Source organism: Rhopilema esculentum, chromosome 15 (assembly GCF_057945365.1).
Source record: "Rhopilema esculentum isolate cy_ngs chromosome 15, ASM5794536v1, whole genome shotgun sequence".
In the NCBI taxonomy this organism is placed as follows: Eukaryota; Metazoa; Cnidaria; class Scyphozoa; order Rhizostomeae; family Rhizostomatidae; genus Rhopilema; species Rhopilema esculentum.
The window spans coordinates 6,797,488-6,820,274 of NC_142829.1; the positions used below are offsets into that span (position 1 = coordinate 6,797,488).

A 22,787-nucleotide genomic window follows, 5' to 3' on the forward strand; every position below is an offset into this window, starting at 1 on the left:
ATAATCTCGTACTCCTTGTAGAAATATCCAAGGATATAGGGCAAGATGGTGTTGCCATAGCCCTTCAAGACAATTACTAGGTCAAGTGCACCGTAGGCCCCTGTGAGCTTATTTTGAAAAAAGATTTTTGAGGAAGGGGCTTATTTGAAGGTGGGGGCTTGTTCAGTGACTTACGGTACGTTTGAAGAGGGATTGCCATCTGGGAAGGGAGCTTCCAAATCTGGCTTGCTTGCCAACAAGTCACATAAGAGAAAAAAAATGAAAGTTGCTTTTTGGCATATTTTGAAAACATTTGGTAGCAGGTCCGTTTGAAGTGAGGGGGACTGCAGCCAGCAATAATTTCCAAAATACCATGTTTTTTCTAGCAAAGTACTTAAAGGGAAGTAACAGAATTTCATGCTTTCTCTTATTGAAAATGTATGAAAAGTATTTACTCTGATAAAATCCCCCCCCCAGTAGTTGCCAGATAGCGTTTTGTTTCCTTCATAAAAAAGTAACAAAAAGGAAGCAACTGAAAGGGCAGCCCCCTTTGTGAATTTCGTGCAGAAGTTATTGGATGGTGAGTTTTAGGCCACAAGCTCATTATCTGCCCGGTACCTGCATCGTTGCTCATAATTCCATTATGGTGTTTCTTTTGTACATGCTATTGTAAAAACTGGTGATTATGCAAACCAAAAGCTTTTTTAACACACTGAAATACAAGATAACAGCTATTTTTCATTTGTAATGCGACTTGTGAAAGAAGATACAAGGCCTATCCAAAAAAATAATTTTGCTTGAATAATTATGGAACCGGGACGGAACCACATTATTTCCTGAATTGGTTATTTTAACTGATTAATTGGCGCTGGTGGTATCAGATATAAAATTGGTGATACGAGGTTTTCAGGTTTACCGCACTTTGTTAGTTTGTCATCATTCAGTGAATTAAAATATCACAATCATTGAAAATCCTGATTAAGTTTAAGGTATAGTTTCCTCTATTCAGGGCCTAACTTTTTAAAGATCGAGTTAGGCAACTTTGCAATATTCAACTGAGTATAGAATCGTGATATCGTAGAAAAACTTGAGCAGGAAGAGAAAATGTCTAGGTAAAAGCTGCATAAAGATGAAGACATCGCTTTAGAGCGAAAAGTTAGAGACGTTACGATGATTTTTAGCTATTTCATACTTCAGGATGAATACTACTTCATACACTTTGGAAAAGTTTGGAAAGGTTATGTTTAATAAGAAATACTCAAAACCCTTTCGCCTTCTTAGAAATTTTTCAAAATTGAAAATAAGTGTCCCTTACTATTTGCACATTTTCTAATTGGAGCCCATATGAAATGAGAATTTATATAAGCGCCCTGGCGCTAATAAGAGGCAGTATTGACCCTTATGACCGATTGGATTGTCTGTCGACTTCAAGGATGTTAAATAGAGCAATTCACAGTGAAGCATAGCAATATGTGTCGGAGAGCAGGTCTGTAACGTGAAGTCAGTTGTCTGTTTATATTGCAATTATCAATTTTTATGCCGGACAGGAGACTACACGAATCTGTTTGCTGTCCATATGATTCAGGAAGACGGTAATATGATAGAAAATGGATGCAGTTCTCGCGATGTAGAAATATATAATGTTTACTCGGAACTGCAGACACGCGATGACATTCAAAGATCTCAATTTCTTGAACAGCTAGACCAGACTCTAAAAGACTTAGCAGATGGCAAGAAAGCCAAAGATTTTGAGGAAAATCCTGCTACAACACTGAGAAAGCATTTACCGGTCATTCTTAGATTATCTTACGACGTGCCGTTCCCCGATGTAAGAGAGACTTGTGCCAGAATTATCCAGGAGCTGGAGGTATGTATTGCTGTCGCGCTTTAGGCCCACAGTTAATAATATTTTGCTTTGTACAACCAGGATACGCCCGGAGTCAAAGGCCATAACAGAGGTTTAACTTCAGATGTTTTTTTATTTGAAATTATTTTTATTCTTTTTATCTACTGTTGTGTGATAAAATCTTATTCTTTGCGGCGAATTCAGTTTGAATTTTGATTTCTCTCAATCTTATTGTTTATTTGATGCGCGTATAATAGGCACGGCCTGTTGTTCGTTCCCACAGCATATTTTAGAAAACGTCTGTAACCCGGTTTCTGGAACTAAACAATTTGAATTCTGGAACTAAACATGACCAGTCTCTTAGTTACCCATGTATGTGAAGTGGGAAGAGAGGGAACAGCCTTACGCGAAATCAAATGTATTTTAAACATATAATGCTTTCTATGTTTGTTGGGCTTTTGTCGTAGCAAATTTATTAATTTTATTCTCATGGTCTTAACACCAGTCAGTTCCACGGAGAACTTTATAGGACTTAAATAAGCTAACCGCTTATGTTAATTAACAATCGATCAAAGGTGAAGATTTTTTTTCTTTTCATTAATAAAGGCAATCAGAATAAATAGATAACATTTTTCAATCTTGAAGTGAATTAGATAAGAATTCAAATTCCAGAAATGTCTACAATCCCTAAGTGTTTCAGTTATCTACCTGTTCTATTGTCATTTTTCTTTAATTGTTATCGTGTGTAGTTCTTTATTGGAAATCAGTTAACTGTGGTTTTTTTCATGGAAGATGTTCAAAGTGGAGTTTTAGAATAAAACTAAACTGAACTGATAAAACACAAACTGATCTCAAATCTGAAATTCTAACATCTTTCTATCTTCAAATGAAAAGTGTTGAGATAGCTTGCAGTTACTTAACATGGTTTTGGCATTTTCATTGCCATAAAATGTATGATAGAAATGGGTTTTGCACATCTAAGCCCTGTCCAATTGAATTATTTACAAGGATCCTTGAGTAAACACAGAACCCTTTGCTTTTGTTAAATTTCAGTTTTCTTTTTGTCCACTCATAAGCAATGTATAAATAAATTTTCTGTTGCCTTCAATTTCCTAATCGTTGTGTTTGTTTGATATGAATTTATTTTTGTTAAGGACAAAGGTGTAAAGGTGCCCCGTAGACGTTATGCTGGACCATCAAGTTTCATTTCCGCCAAAGAAGTGAGTATATTTAATCAGCACATAGAATGTAATGTCAAGTCATTTATTTTTGTGAGTGAGTTTACAAAGGCAGGTGAAGTTATGAGGATTCTTTTACCACAGCTGACTTGTGGTGAAGAGCTTGCAGAAGAGCTTAGTATCCTGCTTTGAATATGATTCATATTTAAAAAGAGAATAAACTTGTCTTTTGACTCGTTTATTATTTTGATAATAAAGTGATAGGTTCACTGGTTATTCTTGTGAAGTCAAAATATGCAATTTTCATATTGTTCATAAGAATAAGAAACTTTTTTGTTTATGTTTTGACTTAAGATGAATAGGTGGTGGATTAGATGGACAGAAGGATAACTTAGTAATTCTCATCGGGTATTGGGGCATGAGCATGTTGATTATATGTGACTGGATGTCCATAAGCCTTTCTTTGGCAATGAAATATAGTTTTCAACAAATCTTTACCATTTAGAAGCAGTATGTAATAATCATTTTTGATGTGATTTGATGTATTTGAAGAATATCTTAAAATAGTCAGGCAAACATTTGAAAAATGCCTGGCAAACTATTATTCAGAACACTAAAGAGCCTTTATGAAGTGTCACATACAATCATAGGTGCAAGGATGGCTCAGTTGTTAGAAGCGCTGACTACAGACCCAAGGGTTTGTGGTTCGAGTCCCTGGCATGACCAAACTTTCACCCAGAGTGGGGAGAGCCGCCAGCTCTCTGTAATTCCAGGCGTAGGAATCATGAGGTGTGGTCACATAGAGAGAAAGGACCAGGAAACTGCTCGATAAGCATAGCTTCTCAGTGTCCTAAAAACTACGTTCGGATGCTAGGTAGCAACAAATACAAAAAAAATACAAATACCAAAGTTAATGTGCCCTGTGCAGGTTAGAAGGGAATCGAAAGGTCATATTTTTAAAAGCTTGTTATTAGAACAAAACAGCCCTTCCCTTCCAGCTCATAAGTTAAAAGGCAAGCAGTTTCATCAAGACATTTTCACAAGGATAACAAACTGCCTGCATGGATGATTTTTGAGGGCCATCGCCTAGGTGCGACTATTTGTGTTAAAGGAGAAGTCCTCCAGGGCCTGAGAGGGGGGGGGGTATAAGGGTTTCAACTGCCCATAATTGCCTAACCTTTGGTTTTCTGAATGCTTGGTTACTGTCAATTTTTTAACAAACTATTCAATGTAATGTGAACAATGAAGCAATAATGTTTTTTTCATTGAGAACTTGACCTTTATTCAGGAATACTCAGGAATGATCAAAAGTACTGGGAGCCAACTTTTCTCAAAGTACTCTTGTATTTGTGAAGGAGGCTTGTATTTGCAAGGGTGGTCAATATCGTATCCCAATAATTGATAAGGGTGCTGGGAAGGGTGAGGCATTTTGTGTTAGTTCAGTGGCATTTGTTAAAAAAGTCCCATCAGATGGCAAATGCAGTTTAATTATCTGCCCTCCATTACCAATTTATAAGTTACAGGCTTTAAATTTAGAATTATTATCAAAACATTTCTCTATATTTCTTGGTGGAAAGTATTTTATTTCTCATCAAGTAGTGTAAGACAAAATGTACAAAGTTATTCATTTTTTTGGACATTGTCGCACTTGTATAATGGCATTCAATTCAATATTTTGGAACTTCCCTACCCCTGGTCAAAAGGCTGTGCAATCATTGTAAGATTAATTTTTAAAATCCTGTAATTCAAGGCTTAGGCTTAAAACTTTTTTGCAGCTGAACACAAAGGAATCTTTTGTTCGGAGTCCAATTAAAAGTCTGTATTTATAAATTTTTATATGTGAAGCTTTAGCCAGTCCTTTAACATATGGTTCTCAAAACAAATTATTCTTTTATTGAAGATTAGAATCTGAATAATTCGAATAATTATTTTCAATGGATGTCTTTGTATGCAACAAATTGTAGTTTAATGCTTATACCTGCAAATTATTTCAGACTACGGGATGTAAGACATATTAGGTATTTGTAATGTTATAGCTGGATGATTGCAGCATTCACTGACTCCCATCTGGTCATTTACAGCCAGTGTTTGCTCAATGCAATGCTGTGAAATTTAGATGCAGTTTCATTTAGTAACATTTGATTGCAAATTTAGTAACATTTTATGCTAATTTTAATCAATTTGGGACTTTGGCATATGATATTCCAACTTGTAAAATTATGTTCTATAATATTTTTCAGTAAGGCATCTTTTTAACTTTTTCTACTCTCCCTAGCTGTGGGCCCAGATGGCCGCCAGAACCTGGTAACCCAAAGTCATACCATGCATTACCATTTTAAATTAAGTGATGGTGAAATTAGTCCACAATTTAAACTTTAATCAATGATAAGATATTTAAATTGTTTTTCAAAAGAAAACTTAGAGGGTAAATCAGTATCCTTGAGTTTCTTCACAACATCAGTTATCTTGTTTTCCATTATCAGTGCTTGAAAATGTGTGACTTGTTTACAAATTGAAACTAGAAAAGCTCGTGTGATAAAAGGTTTTTTGATATTTATACCCACAATGTTGTATTTTTTTTTCATAAAAAATTCTCAAAATACATAACCTTGGCTAAACCTTTCCAATTGAATCAATTAGGCCTTGATAATGAAAAATCTTTGAAAAGATTGCAAACATTTGTTGTAATTTTAGAAGCATACTTCTTTGTATAAATACCTAGTTATTTAACTTCTCCCTCACATTCTTTTTGTTACGTTGGTATACTAAAGCCAAATATGTGTTTCTTTTGTAAACATTTCTTAATAGTATTTGCCATAATAGATAGTTCAAAACCTTTATAAACCTGAATTGAACCACTGGCTCACAGGTACTTCATTAACTAGAGAATCAGAGGTAACACACACAGTCAAACTTTGTAAGGTAAACGGTAATTAATTTGATGGCAGGTCAGGGTAAAAGATTCTAAATTTCGGCATGATAGAAATCAATTGACAAGTTCAAAACAGTCAAAACTTTGCAAAAAGTTTCAGACGCAAACAGAAAGTGATGGTTTGTTATAAAGCAGAAAGTTACAGAAAGTGATGATTCCATGCCAACTTGTCCTTCGTCGTCATAGAAACCTTTCCTTTAAAAGTACCAGTTTTCATTGCAAGCTTAGTTACTGATCACCAATAGAAATTGTAATTTTGTAGGCCATTGGTTTCCACGTCAGCAACTATTATTTTATCTTCAGGCTTTTCGAATGTTCGGAATGGTTGGCGACCAAATGTCTTACTTTTGTTTGCCAAATTCGGCCGGCCTAAAAAAATATACAAATACAACTGAATTGAGTTTGATTCGCGGTTCCCATTATCGATTTTGCCACTTTCTATTTTCAAAGTTTGCTCTAAAATGAAATTCAGGCTTGATATCGTCAAGTTGAAATTAATCTGTATTGAAAACTTCATGTTTTAGATTGTCCGTCGCGACATATTAAGGTTACGGTAAACATTTTCTGGATGAAAACATCATTTTTTCGATTTTTTCACATTCAAGTAGCCGAGCTTTCAAGGCACACAATGACTCCGAATTTGGAACTAACAGAAATTTTGAAAATGGAAAAAATTCCTATGTAAACGAAGGTTTCCATAATTTCTTTATCAGAACTTTTGGTTGAGGCCTGAAAATCTCTTGACCTGTTAAGCCGATTATCGTTGCTTTGCGGTTGTGGTCGCATGTCTCTTTTACAATATCGCATGGCACATCCATGTATCCAATGTACACGGCCAGGACAGATCTCGGATAAGCAAAGTGTGGCTCAAAATTTTTGTATTTGCTCTGGTCCGTCTTTTATAGCCAAATACAGCTATGAGAGGGAAGAAAAATTGTTTGCCAATTTTTGACAGGGTATAGTTTAAAGGGAAGGAGGAATTTGAAAAATCTGACACGCTTTGGTCGCTAAGGATCTGCGCTTTCTGCTGATATACAGTAAGTCAAAAATAGCTTTTGAAGGTGGTACGCTCAATTAAGCAACAAATTTGCCTGGAAAGTATCATTTTACAATATTTGCCAATTATTTTGATATGGTTGAAATCGCCACATTCTTGTGCATCGAATAATGTATAGTTTAATCTGATTCCGTTAATAGTTTTGCTTTTAGGGAGAGAAAACCAAATATCGTGTCAATAACGTTTAACGTAACCTTGAGTTTTGAATACTGACACTTCTTAAGAGTTGAACGGAATTTGCTGCTGCAGTTAAATGACTTATTGCAGCGGAAGATTCGAGTGCAATATACAGGAAAAGCTAAATTTTGAACACATCGTATTTGGGGGCTTCAAAATTGCTAAACGGCAGTCGTCTTCTCTTTAATCATTTGGCTAACGTCCATTACGATAAAGCCTCCTTTTCGCTTCAGAAGAATACGGATTAGAGAACTTTTATATATGATATTGTTTTGGAACAAGATACAGTCTAATCCGCTCTGCTTAAACGATCATCCTATTTCGTCAAATGCTCATTCAATTCCTCAGTAGTCAGGCTTCAGTATTTTGTGAAGAATTGGATGTTTAAAAACAATATTTCGAACAGATTAAAAAGGACTGAGAGAGACTTAAATTAAATGGTCACTGACATGAAGTTCAGGACAGACAAGTAATCGGCAGATACAGCATCCGTTGCTATGCTTCTGTAGCAGGCATTCTCAAATAATGTTAACTCTACCAAGGGGGGGGGGGTTAAATTTGACGCATCTCTGCGAGATTCAATCATTGATCGGTAGAGTAGAAATATCTGGGGCTTTAACACAGTAAGTTTTCATCAACGTTACATGGGTGCCTATTGAAGGGTGCCCATGCTTTTTTAAACGGTAAAAATGATTTTCAACCGGTATTTAGTACGGAAGTTGGTTTGTGTCTACGTTCTTGAAAGACAGTTTTATATTTGAACTGAAACATGAGAGTTGAGTAGGCAACGAAGTAATATCCCTCCCTTGCCACCTCGCCTGGCTAGAGTCCTTGCCTAGCTCCAGTTGTATTTGTGAACTGGTGCTCTTTTCATCCAGTGTACGTTAATGCTTCATTCGAGGAAAAAGTCTTGAGATTAGAACTTCTAGAAGAATACCAGAGAGCAAGTAGTCTTATGCTATTTTCTTGTCAAACCTCTTACTTCATATTTTCTACTAATGACAACAGAGATGTTTGGTTACAGATTTTGTAATTATTGAGTTTCGCAGTTTCATAACATTGCTAAAAATATTCATTCTCAACGAATAAAGTATTCTCTTTTATTAAGAACATATATTCTGAAGAAAACTTTTATTTTTCTAGCTGATTCCGGTAGAAACTGATGATGAAGAAGTTTACTTGCATTTTGCCGATGCTTTTATTTGCAATGGACGAGTTACAAACGCGAAGCGTTTGATGAGCTTTCATCCCCTGTATCTGGATTCTTTTATGAATACAGAATCGTTTGTTATGGATGGCGAAGGACCATTGCCCTTTGACTGGCGGTATTATATCGGCATTTTGGTGCGTTTTCTTTCATTTTTCTCCGCGAATGTTATCCAGAATTTGCCCGTTGATCTGGAAATTCTTTTCGCTTTCTTTTCACTAAGAATAAGATATGAAATAGATCTGCATTTGTTTTTTGACTGTGGTCAGTTTAGGGTCATTAAAATTTAAGTATTTTAGTATTTAAGTACAGTGAAACTAAATGAACCCTACCTTTCGAAATCTCTCCTTTGAAAATACGCCGATTCAGTCATGTTTACATCAGTTGGTCTGTTTTAAAGCATTACTTTTTATTCACTTTGAATTGATTTAGAGTTCTAAACTTTGAAAGTTTTGAACCGATGTTTTACGCAAGTTAAAATTCGGCCACAAATAAAAATGTTTAAAAATTAAACAGACTCTTAACTCTGTGGAAAATAATCTGTATAATTTCGCCTGGTCCCCACCTTAATAGTAATTTTAAATAAGCCTTAGATTTGGTCATGAAAATTAACGTTTCTTTTGCTCTATTGGAAGTATGCCTTTTTGTTTTAGGCCGCTGCGAGGCATCAAAGTTCCTACCTGGTACGTTGGTTGTTTCACTCAAGCTTTCTACTTCTGTGAAAAGCAGTACGTCATTAATATAGAAACACATATATGCAAATTTATAGTTAATTAAAGATTTCTCGAACGGATACCGGTAAGGCAAAAGGCAACTGTCGTAAAGAGGTATCCGCTGTCTAGAAGTATTCGTTATTTGAAGGTGTCAAGGAATGAAAATTCTGCTATATCTTTAAGTGCAAATATAATTTACCTTTAAAAAGAAAATACCGCTAGAGTAACCTTTTCATCAACATTTAAAGTAATGTCTCCCAAGATACACAGCTTTTAAGATCGATATCACAAGGCTATATGATTCTAATGAGGGTATCGTCTCTTTGTCCTCGTTTTTACTTTAACTTTCGATTCCCCACAGGTCAACATATGTGAAAACGAGTTTCTTTTAAAGAATGGTGATCCCATGTGGTTGAACGGAATTGATCACGCTCCCAAAAAGCTGCAAAATTTGATGGATCTCAACAAGATCCTGGCACACAAGCCTTGGTTAATTTCACTGGAACACATACAGGTACATATTGTTTAAATACTTTTTTAAAGCATGGCAGGGTGTAAGGTTGTTGAGTAGGAACAAAATTATGGCTCGTCTGCTTATACAAAAGTATTTATTTAGGTTGAAGTGATCGCATGCTCTATGTATCTACGGAATCACAAGGCCTTTAAATTGAGTTGAGTTGAGCAGGGTTTCGTCATTCGCTAACAACTGTATGGAGAGATCATTTAGCCCATAACGAGGGATCATTTAGCCCGGGCGGTTATATTTTTTCAGGTAACAGTTAACATACCCCTACCATTATTCTCCACAAGGGTATCTACCAAGAGTAATTCTTGACGGGGGTATCTACCTATCATCTTTTCAAACTGCATAATTTTGGATCAACTTGAAATGTCAAGTGGTAAGCAAAGCTACATATTTTGATTTGCGTCCAAGTTAATCAACTTTTTTTGTTCTAAGGCCAATTCCCTGAGGCCTCTCAGTAAATGAGAGTTAACACGCGAAAGGAGTTTTTTATCTATGTAAACCAAGATAATGTCTACAATGTCCTAAAAAGCCAGTTTCAAAATTTTTGATTGAATTTGACATTTTGTCGTCACACGTTTTGCGTATTGTGGATTCTGCTATAGGCATGTGTCACTCAGGGTTTTGGGAAATAATTGCACAGTCCTAGCCATAAGGCTTTTAGCAGGAGAGCAATACACAGCTCTCCAAGTAATTTCCAGACGAGGTATTTGTAAATAATCAACAATAAAAACAAAGGAAAAACTATTTCACCGAGAGCAAGTTGTAGCTTCCCTCCAGCATTTGAGGAGAGCCTTAAGGGGAGCAAGAGCTCTCCTCTAATGGCCATGTCTGATTGCGACCTTTACGTGCTAGAGGTGAATGGAGCTGTTTTGCTTCTACTGGTTAAGCTCAGTCCACACTTGCCGCTATTCGCGTGGGAGTCGGGGACATCGGGGACGTGCTTTTTCAAATAAAACTCATATCTATGTCACCGGGAAGTTGGCAGCATCGGGATAACTTGTGAAACACGTTCAAAGAAGTAGTCGAGTCACCGACTTCACGAGTGTGAACCAGGATCAATGGATAGATGTAGTCGTACCACAACAACGATCAAGTTATCGTGCCGGTACTAGGGTTCATAAAACGACAAAAACTTTGATACAATATTTCAAGCATCTTAGACTCATCCATATACGAATAATCTGCAAATTTCGTGCAATCTTGATTTTATTATTTCACAAAAATATGAGTGTTGATTTTGTATTATTATGCCAATTTGGACTTTTTTACCTCGAATGGCTTCCATCTGAGACAATTACGTGTTGTGCCATAGTTTCTTGGTGCTAGCGTCTTGTACTTGCAGGTTTACTATTGGTGATTTGTAACAACATCAAGTAAGACGTATACTAGTTTGCTGCAGATATTTTCTTTCAGGACCTCGTAAAAGTAAGAAATATACGAGTTTGCTGCAGATCTGTTTAATACAACATAACCTGTTTCAGGACCTCCTAAAAGTAAGAAATATACGAGTTTGCTGCAGATCTGTTTAATACAGCATAACCTCTTTCAGGACCTTCTAAAAGGACCATCTGCAGACACGTGGTCAGTGGCGGAGTTAGTTCACGCGATTGCGATTATGGTGCACTATCATTGCCTGGCTGCATTCGTATATGGTTGTGGCATCAACCCCGAGGTTGACTTGGATGGTGGTCATACCTTTGTCACCCCTACAGTGTCAGACTCCAGTTCAAATGCTGAGCCTACGACACCAACCAGTACTGTTGTTAACGCATTTAATGATGTGCACAGAGAGCAGAACAGCACACAGACCTTACTGGAGAGAATGAAAAAAGTTGAAAAAGATCATGAACAAGAGGAAGAAACGTCACAAGAAGAAGTCCTAAGACAGTTTCACAGCATACAGAACAAAGAGCGTAGGTTTTGCTTCTTTTTCATTTTATACACCGGAATTAGAAATAAGTTTATTTTTCTCTTTTAACGTCATAGGTAATGTGTTCTGCACAGTGGCGCAGAGAGGGGGGGGGGGGGGCAGGAAAAATTAACTTTTGAAAGACGAAAGAACTGAAAAGCGTAGTTCCATGGGATTTTTTAAATAAAAGTGCGTAGAATAAAAGTTTCCTTTCATTTTAGATTTTGATATTGCGTGGCTCACCAGAAAAAAACCGTCAGAATTGAAGGAACACATTTTGAAGTCCTCTTAAATCAGCTAAAAGGGTGTGGTCAAAGAGCGTATTTAAATCGCTTACCTTTAGAATTAATGCTTTTATTACATTATATGATATTTTAACCATATTCTATAACGTGCGCAAACGTTTGGAAATAATGGGCGTTTCCCATTTCAAAAAGGGCGTGGTCTTGAAAAAAAAAATTTTATCCGACTCTAGGGCCCCAGTCAGGACTTTGCCCCAGGGCCCAGGCCCTGGTTCTGCAGCTAAGCTCTGCAAAATCGTTTCCCAATGTTCACTTATTGTATTTGCTGTTTTTGCTAATAAAAACTTTTGAATTGGTTTATGATGGCAGGATGGAAACGTTGCAGACTGGGGTTAATATTTTTGTCTGCATTTTTCATAACTTGGTATCCTTAAAGTAATATGTAGCACCTCTTGGAATTCTTCACTTTGACTTAAACGCAACGCCATTTTACAAAATGATTTTGTTATGCTAACATAAATCAGACAAGTTTATCAGACATGATGGATTTGGTACCCAGACTTTTTATTTGAGCCGTGTCTGTTCACTAATAAAGAAGTGAAAGAAGATTAGTGTCAATGTATTGGATTGAGAAATATGAAAGGTTTATATTAATATGGAACACTGCATACCACGGATTACCCTCATTTCATAACTGATTAAGTTTGAACAGCTTAAAAGGGAGTTATTTCCATGCAAAGAAACCATTTCAACAGCCATCAGCGTGTAATCAAACCCTTTTTAATAGCTCCCACGGTGGGTCGATGAAGAATCATCACATGATTCTGCCAGCTGCTGTTATTTTTCACAATTTGTTTCGCGGTGTCTAAAAGTCCGATGTAGGGTTTTCATAGCGGTCGCTAGGACTTCATATTTAAAGTAAAGGACAGTCCATTTAGTAAGCTGAAAAATAACTATTGTGTGAGGTTCTTATTTGTTCAAGGTTCTTATATAGCTTCGACTGCAATACCTTTTAACTCGCGTAAGTAGTTTTGAAATGAGATAATGACCTATTTTTCAAGATTTCTAATACGGAATCAGCTATAAGTTCAAAGCATTAGGCAGATGGCCTCTTCAGGCAGCTGTGTGATTCCATTTTTATTTCAAGGCAACCACTAATTCCGAGATCAGTAGCAGCGATCATTAAATGAAATTCTTGGTGGAAGAAATAGTATATGAGATGAAATGATAACCAAGTTAGCCGCATAAGCCCCAGGCTGTTTTATCCAGAAAAATTGCCAGCTATATGTTATTTCTTCAATGCAGGCATGTCGCTCTAGTCTCAAAGATGTGTCACTAAAATTTCCTGCAACCCTTGCGAAAACCCAACAGCTCGAGTTTTCTTGAAAACTTTCATCTCTTTCCCCACCCCAGAACAATACCGTAGGTGAATGCACATTAAACCGCAAAGTTTAGCTAACTGTGTAAATCACTTTATAGGAAGGAAGGATTGTTTGAAGGGCAGATAAAGTACGTCACTTTGTCAAGTGATGCTGCAAAAGACAAGTCAATATTCGCTTAATACCAAGCAACAGTCTTTCGATATCGGATCGTATAAATCTTTGGCCATTCCATTAATAAGTGGTATCTAGTTTTGTATAACAGATAATTCTAAACAAAATCTAAAGGTTTAGGTGCAACAAATGTATGCAGTGACATTTTTAGAAGATAGCAGTGCTACAGAAAAATTGCATGGTTTAAGGGTACGCGTCAGTGTTGCAACGTCATATATTTCCCTAAATTGCGCCACAGTCTTAGGCCGTTAGGACACCCAAAATGGGTATTCTTAACTGTTAGGACATTCCATGCATGTGTACCCCAGAAAGCAAAGTATTTTCGTCCTTTTTCATTGTTTCCATAGCCATCCTTGACAACTAGGACATTAATGCCCTTTGGCATCACGGTGACGTTTCCAGCCCCCACTTGCCAGTGACACGTAAAATTTGTATTTTTTGCAGCAATATTCTTTTCTGTTTGCAGTGGACGACTCAAAAGAAATCACTGTTGTTCCTGATGTAGCACCAACGTTAGACCGTTACAGAAAAGACAGAGCATTTCGCTATGAAGATTTCGCAAAGCGTGAAAAGAATGGAAACATCAGCCCATTCAGAGCACAGGTACACCGCTTATATATAAAGCGTTTTATTGCAAGGAATCCGGCGTTTCGACATGCAACGTTTAAACCTGTGAAAAGCTCTTAATCATATGTCATTGTCAACAGTTTAATCACGCTTCCAAGTAAATATGATTGCCGTCCTAAACAAATGTCTGTTTCCTTAGAAAATGTGATATAATTGGAGGATGAAATGTAGCTCTGAACCTTTTATATTTGCTGATCCCAATTAAGGTTTTTTCATATCTCCCCCATTTTGTACCCTGTAGCATCTTCGCCGAATCCACTTCAGTATTTGGTATTCTTGACCTCAAACTTGACCTTTCATTTGCTTTGTACGGCATTTCAATGCCAATCTGCATTTCGTTCTGTTCTGACATGCCAAAAGACCTTCTGTTTCTGTGCCCACCTCTCCGTCTGTCAACTCCAAGGGTTGATGAAGTCGGTTCGAGGCAGTGATTCTGACGCAATTTAACAAACGAGTGAAAATTTTTCAGGTGGATATTCCTCCTCAGTAATCTCTTTGAATTATTTTTTGTCTTTTCCCAATCCAAGGCATGCCTAAACGCGGTGATTTTGTTTTCTTAAAGAACGCTGTGATGTATAGCTAACCATCTTATGGCCAAAACAAAATTTTTATCGCTTTCTTCGCAATTTTTCTTCCTCTAAAATTGCCAATAATGTTTGGCAGCAAGTTAAAAGCATCAGCTTGCAAAAACAACCCTTTTTAACCCTCTTCTGTAAATTGTACCAGTTCTGTGTTCATGGAAACGCTAAACAGAACAGTTTGAAACTGTGACAGTGTAAACACTTGGGATCCATAAATGTACGAACTAATTCCGAGACAGTCGGCAAATGCAAGGAATGAATTAATGTGGCTAGTCAAAAAATCCTTCGCTAGTCATAAGGTTTCGGGGGTGGCCAACCTTTTTGGAGACTGGACCAGATCCTTCAAACCTTCTTTAAGCGGGCCAAAGGTAATAAGAAAAATGAACACAATAGTTGTAGTAAAATGATAGGAATAATAATGAAAAAATTTCATTTAAATTCAATTACAATCAAAATTAAAAAGGATGTCATTCAAAACATCCTTAGAAGGAAATACAGAATTGTCCACCAATTAGTATAACTCAGACCATTCACTTAAGTATGCGTAGACACCAATTTATCCAAAATAGCCCCCTCCTCTCCCCCAGCTCACTAGCAACTGAGACATGACAAAATAGGGACAACCGTGATTCCTGCTCAACTGCCATGAGTGCGCTCATGAATATTCGTTCTTGCTGCATTTGATAATGTTCGTCCAGTCTCTCAAAGTTTCTTCTGTCTTATCTTTAAGCAGGATTAATTCGTGACAACGGATAGTGAACAAATCTTTCCATGATTATCAGGTTTGATAAGATATTAGATAATCTAATTTGAATCGATGTGTTTCATTCAACATTTCCAACCCCTCGGAAAGTCGTCCTTGCCAACCAAATAGAATTATGATAGGATATTGTTCTTCTCGCGGGCCACAAAAAGTCTCTCCCCGAGCCGGATTCTGGCCCGCGGGCCGTAGGCTGCCCACCCCTGGGTTCGGTTATAATATTGACATTTGGGCTCACTCTGTGTGGTATTGTCCTTCCTATTCAGTTTCTATTTCTATTTAATTTTTATGGTTCTTTAGGGTGTAAAAGTTTATGTAAAGCAATTGAATGTCCTCAAAACGTCTGCTGAAAAAGGCCAGAAATGGTCAATTTAAGAAGTACGCCAAGAACAAATTTTCTACGCAATTTGACTCTGAAAAAGGCCAAAATTGAAAAATTTTGCCCGAAAAAGGCCAATCTGGCAACCCTGGGCTTGATACTCTATCTTTGTAGAGCATTGATTCAGGAGGGGGGAATTGGTATAAATTTTTGTAGTTATAATATGCTTTGAAACAGTTGTTGTGGAATCCTCTCGCCCTTCGGAATATCGTGAATCTTATTGAAGCTTAAACACTTTGCTTCGTTCTATAGGAACTGTGCTGTAGTGATGTATTCTCCTCCTCCGTTCTATTTAAAAGACTATTTGTTTTCAACCTTTTGTTAGATCCATTATTGTGTTAAAGTTTAGTAGATGCTTTTCTGTGGTGATTGCCTCATCTAAATCACGTCTGTCACTTTTTGCAGGACTTTTCCTGGCATAAACATGGCTACTCTTTAATCGATCGTCTCTACCCTGGAATAGGTTCACTCCTAGACTCCAAGTTCAAAGCGATCATCAATTTAACTTATAAAACGTAAGTCTTCTTAATGTTTTCTATTTAGCCACATTTCTGTGCTTATTTGTACTTAATAACTTCGGTTCCATGCATGAAAAGTAGGGTACTCTTGTGGTAATACATGGATCCGAAACAAGCAAAGTTAAAATTCATTTGCTGTTTTAGATTTAAAGCTTCAAGAAAATTGTTTTAGCTTGTTCCCGGTTTTCCTGACCTCACCCGACCTCAAATTCTTGCCGTCTTGAATTTAGATAACTAAGGCAAAACGCCTAACATCTAAGGGGAATAGGGTGAGTGGGGATATGGCGAGAGGGAATGTACTAAACAGACCAGTACTTGTGAGTTTATTACTTTGGAGCAATTGAAATAATTGTTTAATCAATATTCCCATCTGCTTGTAAACGAACTGAGGGTTACCTGTTTTCTTTCATTTATGCGCATAACAATTTACAGTAGGTCCAATTTAGAAAACGAGGAAGCATGGAAGTGCATAACAATCCTATAGCCATTAACAGTCAACTACAACTTACTTTTAAAATCATGCAATTTGATGACTGTGACGTGTAGTTCTGCATTGAGAGCTCTCTGTTGTGATTGTTATGCTTCATTTGATTATAACTTTGGTACAAATTTCAGTTGCAAATAAAACACAGAGATTTCAAAATTAGAAAACAACTTGATAATAATTCATGAAAGTGTAAGAAAAAAGCAGATTAGCAGATGTATGATTGTATTCTAGGTAACATTGATAATATTCGTAGCATCTGTTAACCATCTCCTTACAAAATAACTAGCTCAGCGTTAGAAAGGCTTGATTAACCATTTGAAAGCAGCATTGCGTTGACGCTCTCAAAAAGACCTCGTCTTTGATATCGTACAGTGAGAGAACAGCAAAATGTCCCGCATCTTCAATGCCATCTTTAATGGAACACATTGGATCAATTGTATCCTTGAAATATTTTCTTTAAACAGGATGGGCGATACAACCGATGTTGATACAACAACGTTTCGCTTGGCAACGTGGAATTACATTCATTTAATATTTGGAATTTTTCATGATGATTATCGTTACGACGAGGTAATTGTTTATCATACAATCGCTTTCTGGCAAATCATTTAAAAAATTGACATTAATTTTTGCACAGTAATATTGCTTGCTTCCGTTTTTCAGCATTATTCGCTTGAGCCAACCTTTGGTGATGGATAAATTTCGTATGATGAAACTTGATTTTGCCTTTTCCCTTTATTGCTGATTTTTTCATTTTGTTGTAGTGATGTTTTTCCTTAAGTAATTATTCATGTAGTATCAATGTAACTCAATCTTTCCTTGGTATGACGCTATAACGATGCCTCAGAAATGTCTTAAATGACCTTATTAGAATAACATTTTGTCAATTTTGTGTTTAAGAAACATGTAAAGGAGAGAGATGAAATTGTGATTTTTTTGCAAATATGATGGAAGTTGTTTATCACTTCAGTACGTCATGATCTTATGCCGAACGTCACAATCTTAAGCATCTATTTATCTGGTAAGATATTCCTTCTACATAATTTTCTTTCTTTCTTAGGTCAACCAACTTCTCTATCGACCGTACAAAGAATACATTAAAATGGTAAGTTTTTTTTTTAAATTCAAATTTGCCCGCCTCGCTCATAAACGATTAGGACTCGTTTAATTCGAATAGATACTTTCATAATAAAATTCTTGCCTTTCTTTTTCTACGGGGGGGGGGGGTTAGTTTGAAATTTCTTTCTCGGGCAGGTGGGCTTATTTAAGAGGGGAGGGCTAGTGAAATGAATTTTTTACAGGATGACGAAATATTCATTTTAATAGAAATGGATGGCGAAATAGTGAGGCTCAATAAAGAGGATGGCGAAATAGTGCATTTACGGCACTGTTCGGAAGATTTTGACCATATAATAGGGACTTGAAAGAAAATAGACAATTTGTCCGTTAGATGTCCACTATAAGAGGAGAGATTATTTTGTCGGGCAAAATGTTTGTTAGTGCAGGCTCTGTCAATTTTTGAGTTAGGCGTATAATGAATTTTGGGAGGTATCAGCAAGAAGGGAAAAGTATCTATTATTAGGGGGAGGGTCGTCATTGTGACGTAATAGTACAAAGAAATCGCTATATCTTAACAAAAGTTATCAGTGCCTGTAAGGTGTTTTCGCTTGACATTTGTTGGCTATGTTTGTCATTCTGCTTATTGACAACATAAGACTTTCCAATCTACCATAAAAAGACTTTAATAATGAAATATATACACCATCTATCTTTCAAAACTCTTGATATACAATAATGCTATGTAGATTTGTTTTTTTCATTGAAATTATCTGTCTTTGGAAAACCTTTTTATAATCCTTGAAAGTCTTCAAAAATATATTCCGTATAAAGACTCTTTTTCTATTGACCAATTATACCTAGACATCTTTCCCATTTGACTTCGTTTCCTTTTCGAAACCCAAGTCATTACAAAATAATATCTCCCTCGCTTTAATCTAACTATGACTCATTATTTCTTCCTTTAATGAAACAGTTTCGTTTTGTAGGTTTGCTGTTACCCAGAAAAAATTTCACAGTTGGATTATCTCAATTTCTTGGATTTAAAACATTCAGAAAAGGTGTGGTTTTTGATAATTAGATCAGGATCATAAAATTTGAATAATTTGGTGAAATAGATATATACCCTTTTTCTTTGTGTTGGTATATTGTGATAAATTTAGATTTTGAATTCCAAATATTATTGTGAATATGAAGCAAGTTAAGCTTTCAGTTTTTACTTTTAAGATTACTAGATAAAATAGCCGGGTTGAAAAGATTTAAAAAATCTATGCATCTGATCTGGCATATATCAGGTTCATCGTTAGATGGACAGACGGTCTCAATATTGAAAATGCCGAACATAGCTAGAACTGCTTTAATGCATTAAGCTGATTGCCCTTTTAATCTTCACGATTTGAATCTTCACGACCAAAATTAGACGCTTCACGCAGGCTTCACGCAGGCTTCACGCAGGCTTCACGCAGGCTTCACGCAGGCTTCACGCAGGCTCTGGTCCTGCCCAATTGTCCATATTTATAAGTTGTATTATTTTTGTAAGGATCCTGCAATGCAACTGAACAGAGGCCTTATGTCATTTAATTAAAATAACTAAATCCTCCTGTCAGTATGAATGCTTTCAAATCTAGTATGTATACTGAGTTTTTCAACATCTGAGTAGCAATGTTGAAAATAGGGTCAATTTATCCTTGCTTTTTTAATTTAATTGGAGGGGCTTAAATTTAATTATCCATGATGATAAATAAAACTTTTTGGCAGCAACTGTGGGGTGGCTTTGTCTATTTGGTTGTATCCTGTTTTTTATGTGGTTCTTAAAACTATTTCCCCACTACTTTTTCAGGTACACATAAACTTGCTGATTTTTGAAGCGCGTCTGCAGGCAGAACTTCTTTACTTTTCTCGGATGCTGTCACTGTACATGAAGTAAGTAGAGCTGCCATGTTTTTGTTTCGCTCCAAACAAGCGACCGATCATCAGAAGCTGACCCCTTCACGAAAGATTAAGAACAACTCAGTTAACTAGATAAAGTTTTTGGTGCAGTCTGCCGATCCAGATGCCTACCCAGGCTCTCAGTCATGCCCTATTCTTGTCCTTTAGCAAGATATTTAATCATATTTCGTAAGGCCGTGTAGCCGCGTATTTAACCGCTAAAACCGAAAATACCAGGTAGTAAGAAATGTTTTACTTTGGTAGTATTTGCTAAGCATGCTCCTTTAGCTGGTTAATTCGTGATTTTCACATTAACGAATACGCTAGAGATTGATTCGTGTGAAATGCCAGACGACTTTTGAGTGTTAGGATTATAATCAAATGAAAAAAGAATTTATTGTTTTAGATCAAAATTGTTGAATTAGTGCGATCGATATTCACGTGAAGTCAGTCTCTCTAACATGGACTAGGAACGGCATATAGGTGTTCTGAAAAAATGGTGCACCCTAAAGACTTTAGGTACAAGTCAATAAGTCTTAAGATTCAGCTTTATTGAAAGGCTCGTCCTAGAAATCTTTACGTTTTGAATCTACCAGAAGATTCATCGAAGCATCAACACACGACTTGATGTTCTAACTGGTCACCTTTGTGTAGTACGCTTCAATATCAAAACATTGCCTGCTTTTCATTTAACAGAAAGCGCATTTTAGTTTCGTTATTTTCTCACATGCTCGGATGTAGTTTCTCTGCAGCCTACTGCCGGGTCGTATTGTATCTTAGATCATAGTTTGAGCAGTTTTCTTTTTATGTGTGGTTCTGCACAGTATGTTAACGAACAAAACCTTGAAGAAAAGTACGTAGAAAAGAAAATAGTTTTTAAGGTGAGATCTTGCCTCTGATGTTATTTATGTGGTCACGATGAGTTTGGTTTCTGAAGACTAGAAAGAAAACAGATTTTGGAATTTTGATAGCATATGTAGCAAGCGTGCCCTGTGCCACTCCCTACATCATTTTGAGCACGCACCCAAAGATTTCCCATTACCGAGAAATCTTACTACTTGCGTTACACTATGGCTTTAGCTTATAAGCAAATGTTTTTGAGGAGCAAATAGTTGATGCAAATTGGTTTTGTCTTGATAGAATGTTAGTTGATAAATGCGAAGGTAAAACTTATCACGAACTTGCGTGTCTTTGTTCAAAAATATTTAATAAAGCCTTGATCATAACATTTCTTTAGGATCCCTTTCTTCAAGAATGATCGAACCTCGCTATTTCTGTATTCTCCATTGGGAAGCCGACTCTGCTCGAAACGGAGAACCACTCCCCAGGATATCGTCCATTGATGTAAATAGCAAATCTACCTCATTCCCGAATTTCGTGCTTGTAGATGTACTCTTGTTTTTTCGTTTCTTCCTTCTTTTACGAATACCAGCAAACAATGGCCTGCCCAAGTTTTTGCATCACTGTTCCTGTGGTGAAATATTATCATTTCCGAATACCTAAGGTCTGTCTCCTAAGTATACGATTGAAAAGGACCTATACAACATACTAATTTATCAGAGAAAACTAGCTGTTTGCTACCCTAACTTCAATCAACTTTCTTTATCCAGAGGTAAACAAAAAATTATTTTTTACGAATGTTGTGAAAAATCTTGTTTCTGAAAGTGAAGCTTTGTTCTCGCGATATTCTGCCCCGCAATATAATTTAACGTCAACTCTTTTGCAGTCTGTAGTCCGTTACTTTAATTATGTTTCCAAAATTCAGACATTTTATTCCCCATTCGTCTTTGAATTGTTCTCATTTAATGCGATGTTAGAATGTTTAGCTCAACGAGTTCGTATTGAAAGACTTGTACGCTAAGTACGTAGTTTAGTATCCTTCTCGTTATGATCATTTGTCTCAGTTAATTCCAAAGTTTAATGACACTGCTACTATCAATGTCATTCCTACAGCTGACTTCAGTTACCATTGGTACAATAATAGTTTCACTTCTTCCAAATCTCAGAAATCAATGTGTTAGGCTAAACAGTGTCCTTTTTGTAGGCAGGCATCCTATTTGTGTTTGTTCGATTATGGTACACAGTGTATGCTTTCAGATAAGAGCAAGTAAGGGATATTCTCTTCCATATATCAAACAGCCCTTGTGGTTTCCACCTTTTGGTCAAAAAAGGAAAAATTTGTAAGTAACTGGTCGGTTACTTGGTCTTTCCTCTGCAAAGACATTAAACAAAGATACCTTACATAGTCTTACTTGTTTAATTCCATTGTCTTCTTTATTAAGTTTAAAATTTGGAAGCTCTCCTCATTGCCCTATTTGTAAGTGAGATTCTATATACACAGAAGCTTGCTGGATGGTTTACAAGTTCTCTGTTTGCATCTTAAAGCCCGTTTTCTTCAATGCAACAGGGAACACCAGACATCTGTTTGCCTTTAGGAACACAGTAACCGATTGTTATATAGCGAAAGTTGCACCACGATAAGTCGACTACCATTTAAGTTTTATTCTCGCTCTCAAGATTTTCCCTGCCTCCCTTCGTTTTGATACACTATATGTCCAGATCTAACTCTGGATAAGCCGATCTTTGGACAAGATGAATACTTTGACTTCATGAGGCTCAACAGTATTTTTTACTGTACTTTCGACTCTTTAAAAAACTGTGATTCGATTATTAATCCTCAAAGAATGTAAATTTCTTGCTATAAGTAAAATGAGAAATTAGGAGCTGTCTACAATGAGGGCCTACCCAGTCTAAAGTTTGCTTACTTGAAATCTAAAGCACTTTCCGTCCCTGTTCATTTGTATCCAACGGTGTATTCGACGCTATTGCCGTAGTTGATAAAGAGTTTTATCAATAGAATTTACGTTTTAGAATTCTCATTTTCAAGCGTGATTGCAGAATTTGTTCGTTTTTTTCGATTAAAGTTCGAGTTTTTATAAGTAAATGTTCGCACCTACCTACACATCGTAATCAGATTATTGAGTATTGATAAATGCTGAAGTATATAAAAAGAGAAAAACTAAACGTTATGATGTTATTGTTATCCCTTGCTCTTTTCCTTTTAATTAACTACAACGTCTTGTAACACGTACGAACTTGGATATCTCCTTCCTGTTTTGAAACCATGTTAG

General features: G+C 36.4%; 1 protein-coding gene across 1 annotated transcript; it reads left to right on the forward strand.

Annotated features, from left to right (window-relative positions):
* The first annotated feature begins 1,425 nt into the window (after nucleotides 1-1,425).
* Nucleotides 1,426-22,688, forward strand: LOC135685297 (sestrin-1). The gene is made up of 12 exons (XM_065201192.2): nucleotides 1,426-1,846; nucleotides 2,980-3,045; nucleotides 8,313-8,513; nucleotides 9,030-9,059; nucleotides 9,451-9,603; nucleotides 11,165-11,528; nucleotides 13,786-13,922; nucleotides 16,072-16,181; nucleotides 17,136-17,241; nucleotides 17,732-17,776; nucleotides 18,717-18,788; nucleotides 19,568-22,688. The coding sequence occupies exons 1-12, from the start codon at nucleotides 1,556-1,558 to the stop codon at nucleotides 19,652-19,654; spliced, it is 1,662 nt and encodes a 553-aa protein (XP_065057264.2). The 5' UTR covers nucleotides 1,426-1,555; the 3' UTR covers nucleotides 19,655-22,688.
* The last annotated feature ends 99 nt before the right edge of the window (nucleotides 22,689-22,787 follow it).

What these genes read in the sequence shown, in the direction of transcription:
- LOC135685297 (XM_065201192.2), top strand. Translation starts at nt 1,556, where the DNA reads ATGATTCAGGAAGACGGTAATATGATAGAAAATGGATGCAGTTCTCGC. An exon ending in GTTTCATTTCCGCCAAAGAA is followed by an intron (nt 3,046 to 8,312) that starts GTGAGTATATTT and finishes TTATTTTTCTAG; the next exon opens with CTGATTCCGGTAGAAACTGA. An exon ending in ATGATTATCGTTACGACGAG is followed by an intron (nt 17,242 to 17,731) that starts GTAATTGTTTAT and finishes TTTCTTTCTTAG; the next exon opens with GTCAACCAACTTCTCTATCG.